Here is a 7,248-nt window from a genome sequence, read left to right as displayed (position 1 = left end):
CTTTATTCGGTTACACAGTGTATATTTATACTGTAAAAGCAAGGCACGAAGCTATGTGGCTATTCCTGATTGGTTATTTCTATGAGCTTACAAGCCGTAGCAATTATATGATTGGATCATTGTTGCTGTCCAGCTGTCTTGGTAGAGGCGCCAGGCAGTCTCGCAATCTGCTCCTGTTTTCCGTCTCCCACATCCGCTAGAGATCTTGCTAAATACCAAGTTCCTCAAACTTGTTTACCAGATTGTCTCGTGATGACCCCAAACCCTGCTGATACAGCTCTAGTATTTTTCCATGTCCTCTATCCTCTAGAAAGTCGTCCACATCCATCAGCCAAGGTTCTAGTATGACTTATTATATTGCTGTTACAGCAGAATAATTTACAGACAAATGTAGTTCAGTCATCAAAGCACTCTTGTGAATGAGGAGACATTTCCACATAGAAACAATGATACTATTTCTTCCTTGACAGACTTCAGTGCAGTGAGACAGTGATGACTGAGTCAGCAATGAACAAGTAGTGATCATACTCAACTACATTTCAAGAAGGAAACTTCCCCCTGCTCTCCAGGTTCCTCTGTATCTTTAGCCTAGGAACTTATCGGTGTGCAGAGCAGCTTGTGCCTATGATCTTTCTCAGAATCTCTTTCACCTCCTTGTTCCTCAGGCAATAGATTAGAGGGTTCAGTGCTGGTGTGAATACTGCATAAAAGACAGATACTATTTTGTTGAGGTTGAACGGATGGATCCTCCTGGGCCTGGCATACATGAAGAGTGTGGCTGAGAAAAAGATAATCACTACAGTGAAATGGGAGGTACAAGTGGAAAAGGCTTTTCTCCTTCCCTGGGCTGAAGGCATACACAAGATAGCTGACAAGATACAGCAGTAGGAGAAAACAATGATCAAGAGAGGTACCAGCAGGATCACCAAGGCCAATGCAAAGTCCACTGTCTCTGCAAGGGACATGTCAGTGCAGGAAAGGTTCAGCACTGGAGAGATGTCACAAAAGAAGTGGTTTATGACTTGTGGACCACAAAATGTGAGGCGTGAAATAAAAGACACCTTGACCAAGGAAATGGAAAAGCCTCCTGCCCAGGAAAGAATCGACAGCTGAAAGCACAACTTGTGGGTCATGATGGCTGGGTAGCGAAGGGGATGGCAGACAGCCAAATAGCGGTCATAGGCCATTACAGCCAAGAGGACACATTCAGTGCACATAAGGGAGATAAAGAAGTATAACTGCGTCATGCAGCTGGAGAATGAGATGGTCATGCTCTGTGACCAGAAGCCAAACAAAAGCCTAGGCAATGTTACTGAGACGTACCAAATCTCCAGGAAGGACAGGTTCCCCAGGAAATAATACATGGGCTTTTGGAGGTGATGGTTCCTTTTTACCACAAAGATAATGATTGCATTCTCAGTGATTGTTAACATGTAGGTGACCAGAAAGACCAGGTAAAGTAAGGTCTGGACCTGCAGCCCATAGGAAAATCCCAGAAGAATGAACTCGTTGATAGCAGTTTGGTTCTTCATTCCATATTGGGTGTCCACAGCTATCCCTGCAGGTGCCAAAGCAGAAGAAAAAGCAAGCCTAAGAGTCCAACAAAACCAACTCTGTGTGAAGAATTAGGATACTTAAACTGTTTCCTGTGGAAACATTTTACAAAGGAGAAGAAATATTTCTTACAAGAAAGAAAGAAAGTGAGAGTGACACATGTCTTTGTTTCCAATGACTTGTTAGCTTGCTTTCAATAGCAACACTGGAAAAACAACCCAAAATTTAGCAAAAAGAAAAGCCCCAGAAGACCTCTGTAATGCCCACTATTTTCCTGTAGGATGGAGGATGGAAGAACACAGAGACTTTGGCTGCTGACTTTCACATTGCTGAAAACAGAATCACAAAAATTCAGGTAGTATATAGAGTAAAAAGGCTAAAACCATAGATGTAATGCTAATTGAACATATAGTTTTGGAGATGTTGGACTTTCTTCATTTCTTATTAGGAAATTATCCACCTCTATTTTTCAGTGACAGCAGTGAGGTATATCAGAAGAGAATGCTATAGATTACAATCCTCTTCGCTACAGAGTTTAGGAGTTTATGTTTAAGCAAGAAATTTTCAGTGAATGTAAAGACTGGTTCCTCCAGTGGGTGAGTCATCTAACCTGTATTAAATATCTGTCTTTGAAAAAGAAGAATAATTCTTTCTCATTGTCAATTTGCACTTAGCTCTGATTTCGACACCTATCTAGTGGATGGTTTAACTTGAATAACTTAAAGTAGATATTTCATGCTTTTATTTGCTGCTTTGCTCTAGATTACTTTTATAATCAATGGATATCTGCTTAAGGCATTAATTGAACACCGGTAGCCTAGAGTATAATATTGTCTTTAGCTCTATCTCCTCTCTAAACACATCACATGTTTGCACTCTAGAAATGCCTATTTCTCTTCATGGACATTTTAGTAATCCTTGTCTGACCTTGAAGTAGTTGTCTGTATTGTAAATTATTTACAATTGAGGAGATAAGGTTTATACTTACTGCTTTTAAGGGAAATGAGAGCATATAATGATCACATAAACAAACCTCATTCTAATCTACTTTGTTTTAGATTTTAAAGCTCATTAATATGTGTATGAGAGAGAAATATGTCTGTACAAAAGAGGCATTGATCTATTCAGAACAGTAACACACTCTTTAGCTATTTTCTTTCATCACTTACCTGAACATGTGTGGTCCTTTGACTAATAAAGGGACAACAAGTTTGACTGGAGACAAGGAACAAAGCTTTGGCAGTTTCTTTCTCCAAATACAAAACCAGAAGACGACTTTCAGGCAATGGTAAGCAGGATACTTGAAAAAGTATTGAAAAGGTATTGAAAAATACCTTTTGTCCATCCAAAAGGAAAAAAAATCCCTTCCCACAGAACAAGTCCTGGGCAAGTCCCATGATGCAAAGGAGATCCTGAGCAAAAAATATTCCCTATGGCTAATAGCAGTGACTGCCTAAAGGCCAGTGAAGAGTAAAAATGGCACAAATGATCATCAGACATCTACCCTCACATTCAACCCCTACAGTGCTCCTTCTATCTCATGTCTTCCTAATGAACTTAATAAAAAGAACTGTACATCCCAATTAGAAAAGTCATTTATCACAATGAATAAACACTGATGTAATACACATCAGTGGGCATTTTTGTATTTACAAAAAAACACTATGTATTTTTGTATTTACAAGACACATGTACAGAACATCAAAATCAAGGCAAAGAATGGCAAGGCAAGAAACAAATTGGTTTTTTTAATCAAGAGGGGTAATTTAATGGAAAGACTTGATACGTTTTGCTATTATACTTGACTTGCAGGTATATCCCCTCATTATACATCGTGCGGTTTGCATGATGGAAGTGTATGGGATAGGATAATCAAGAATAATTGCTTTTTGAGGCATTCAACATGATAATTTACACAGTAATGGATATGTAATTTCCTGATTTATTAATCTGTTACTGTAAGAAAGCATTAAGACTTACTTACCAATTCAGTATTTCCAGGTATGCATGTGGCCTTTAAACTCTTGTAATGAGCAGTAGATCAGATATATTTTTTTCTAACCTACCTGAATCCTTTAAATGACTCGGTATCTTTTTCTGGGAAAGTGTCCTTTGTATAAAAAGGCCTGAGCTAATGAAGTCCTCTGACAATCAAAGAAATGAAAGGGGAGAGGAAGCTTATTATCTCTAATTATCTCCAATAACTCTCTCCAGATGCTAATTTATAGGTATAATTGTACATAGTAGAAACAGAGTCTAAAAATGAGAGGAGGGGGAATAAAGACCATAACATAAAATATACATGTCATGTTTTGTACAGAATAACAAATGTTCTTTCTCTAAAATATATTAGGAAGACAAGACTAGGTAGGAATTATATTTGCTGAAATGTTTGGGAGTTTTGCAGCTTTATTTTGAATAAAAAGAGATATTCTGAGGATGATTTTTTTTCTTTAAAAAAAATCTCCTTCAGTTTACACATCTAAACATTAAAGATCCAGGAATTGCTTGATGTTTGAGAAATCTAAGTACAGACATCTATGTAGATGTGTCTACCTTAAATACCTGGAACACAGATTTTATTTTCCAGCTAGGTACACAATGTCATCTGAAAAGTCACTAGACCTATCTAGTCACCAGAGACAGGGAGATATCATAGTATACATGCTATCAATCAATGTGAGTATGTATACCAATGCCATGTACAGCAGAGCTTCCTTTGAAAGAAAAACCAGGAAAATATACAGACAAGTAACTGTGTATTCTAATATAGTTCCCACTGTAAACAGCTGGAGGAGCAGGACTATGGAATGCATTACAGAGAGAAGACAACTCGCAACTAAGATATCATCAGATGTATTGGACGTGTCACTGCAAAAACTGACACCACATAGTTTCCTTTGTTTTCTGGTTGTGTTTGTTCTTCCTTCTAGAGAGGTTGTGACACCTCTGATGGTACTCCCCTGAATAAGCCCAAAGTATAGCACAGGTAGTCAAAGCACTTGGCAACGGGAAATTACATTTTTTTAAAAAAAACCACAATACCACAAACCAAAACAAGACATTCTTTGCTGGGCCAATTACTCTGCTCATATGAAAAAACAGTGACAGATGGATAGCTAATACTGAACACTTTTCACTTGAAACAATCTATATTGCAAAGCTTTGAGTGTAAGTAATAAGTAAATTATCAATTGCATTTTTTTTCCCAATTGATTTTTTTTTAATATAAAGTGTTTTTTCTACCAAAGAAAAAATGAGGTGGCATTGTTCAAGAATTCTGGGGAATGTCTATGAAAGCTTTCTGCTCTTGTGTAATTTTTTTTTCTCCTGTAAATGGTGTTTTCCATTAAAAAATAACAACAGGAATTCAAACAAAATTTACAGTTTGATGGACTGACCTGTAGTTCCTGAGACTGTGCTTCTTGCTCATTTTGAAGATGGATGCAGTATTTGCATTTTGGAGACTTTGCAGACTTCCCCTCATTTCCATGATCTTTCAAAGAGAGCAGAGTTAATTAAATGAAGCTATTTGGAACTAAGTTCAAAACAAGTGAAGTAAAGCAGTCTTTTTATAAAACTTCATGTTAGAATGTGTTAGGTCTAGTTAGCATAACTGACAGCATTAGCATGTAAAGTATAACTGAATTTTGCCTTAGTAGAATTAGACACAATATGATTAACCACCTCTCCTAAATGGTAAAACAGTTTAGTGTGCTCAAGAAAATACATAGCCAAACTATTCAAACAAGATGTTAATCACAAAGGAATTCAAAACTCTTTGGAAATATCTGGGACAAACAGACTGTTTGCCAATAACAGTGACAGCATATCGGAAAGCACCAGTACAATTTTAATGGACTAATCACCGGTGTGGTATTCCCCATCCAGTCCTATTACTAAGGACACTTAGGAATGTCTGAGTTATCCAGGAGTACTTGATAGACTTCATGGGGGAAGAACCACTTGTATCCACAACCATTTCTCCAGGAAAATCCCATGTCCTTGTACCAACATAATATACAGCATGGCAGGACCTACCACACAACATGTGCAACCTCTCCCCAGGACTGTATTTTCTCTCTCCCACAGAATGGGGAGGCTGCATTAAAAAAACACTGTGTTAACCCACTTGGCTTCTCTCTCTCTCGGTGTACCATCTCTTGCCAAAAACAGGTAAACTGGGTGATTCGTAAAATTGCATATATCTGTGATGAAACTGCTCTGGCACCCAAATCCACTTAGACCCACACTGTCATTTGGTCTTAAACCATGACAAAAGAATAGCTGGAGCTGCAGAACTCCTTTCCAAACAACATTACAGATGCAAAAAGTTCCCATTATTTCAAAGGAAGATTGAATAAATATTTGGAAGAATGATCTGTTGAGGATTACATAGCAGACAGCAAAAATTAAGTTCAGAAAAATCAAAAAGCAGCCAGATAGTATACCCAGATGACATATCTGGCCACTGTGTGAGACTAGAGGACTAGACTGATCCTTGTTCTGACACTACAGAACTGTTCTTGTGATGAAAAAAATAGTAGTATAGAATTCTGGGATCATATATTGTTAGATATTAACATTTTTACATCTGGATATTTAAAATCAGATGAAATCACAATATTTCTCTTTCTTTTAAAACTGACCGGAAGAATTAATACTAACTTATAGTTAGCTGAGAATCATAGGTTATGTGATAAAAAGCTTCTCTCCACACCCAGAGAGGAGCACAGAGAAAGAATGACAGTTGAGGGTAGGAGTACAAATAACCTGAAAAAGCTCTTCATCATACTGTCACAGGACAGTAATCAATCAGCCCCCTTGTCCAGGTGGAAAATTCATCAAGGTGAGTCAGTGAAAAGGCTCTTAGGTGATGCAGGGGAAGAGCATTTTGACATTGCACAAGGCTTATTATGGGATGTTTACGGGAGGAACCAAAAGTGCGGAAAGGGAGACATTAAGGTGACTTAGTGAGGAACAAGGATAGGAAAACGGAGAGATATGGGAATACAAGTGCATATTGGCGTAGGTGGCAAGACTTTGGTAGCAGGGGTGTGTGTAGGTGTGGCTCCTGTGAGAAGAGGCCAGGGGCTTCCCCATGCAGGATAGAGCCACATCCAGATGGCTCCAAAATATATCCATCGCTGGCCAATGATGAGCCCATAGGAGATGTCTGATGCACCTCTGTGAAAACATATTTAAGAAAGGGCAAGAAACACCAGACAATTGTGTATTCCGATTCCAATGCTAACATCATGCATTTCTTTCCCCTTCAGGTCACGCAGAGTAAATGGAAAACTAACAAGTGGAACTGAGTTTGTTCTCTTGGGACATACAAGAGATCCACTCCTTCAAAGCCTCCTGTTCACTATGTTTTTAATTATTTACCTAATCATTTTATTAGGAAATATGGTAATCATGACGGTCATAAGGACTGATCTCCACCTTTACTCTCCTATGTACTTCTTCCTCTTTCATTTAGCCCGTGTTGACATCTGTTACACCACTGCTGTTGTTCCAAAGATGCTAGTGAATTTCATTGTGAAAGGAAGCATAACTATTGCTGTCAATGCTTGTATGACTCAAATGTTCTTCATCTTCCTCTCAGCTAGGTGTGAAGTTTTTATGCTTTCAGTAATGGCATATGATCAATATGTGGCCATCTGTAATCCACTGAAGTATCAAGAGGCT

The 7,248-nt window shown here is 38.2% G+C and overlaps 1 protein-coding gene across 1 annotated transcript; it reads right to left on the bottom strand.

Annotated features, from left to right (window-relative positions):
- Positions 1-596: 596 nt before the first annotated feature.
- On the bottom strand, positions 597-1,559 carry LOC137673774 (olfactory receptor 6B1-like). The gene has a single exon (XM_068418780.1). The coding sequence runs from the start codon at positions 1,530-1,532 to the stop codon at positions 597-599; it is 936 nt and encodes a 311-aa protein (XP_068274881.1). The 5' UTR covers positions 1,533-1,559.
- Positions 1,560-7,248: the final 5,689 nt, after the last annotated feature.

Source organism: Nyctibius grandis, chromosome 26, assembly GCF_013368605.1.
Source record: "Nyctibius grandis isolate bNycGra1 chromosome 26, bNycGra1.pri, whole genome shotgun sequence".
NCBI classification, from domain to species: Eukaryota; Metazoa; Chordata; class Aves; order Nyctibiiformes; family Nyctibiidae; genus Nyctibius; species Nyctibius grandis.
The sequence above is the reverse complement of the archived record's forward strand: the minus strand, read 5'-3'. Positions and strand labels throughout refer to the sequence as shown.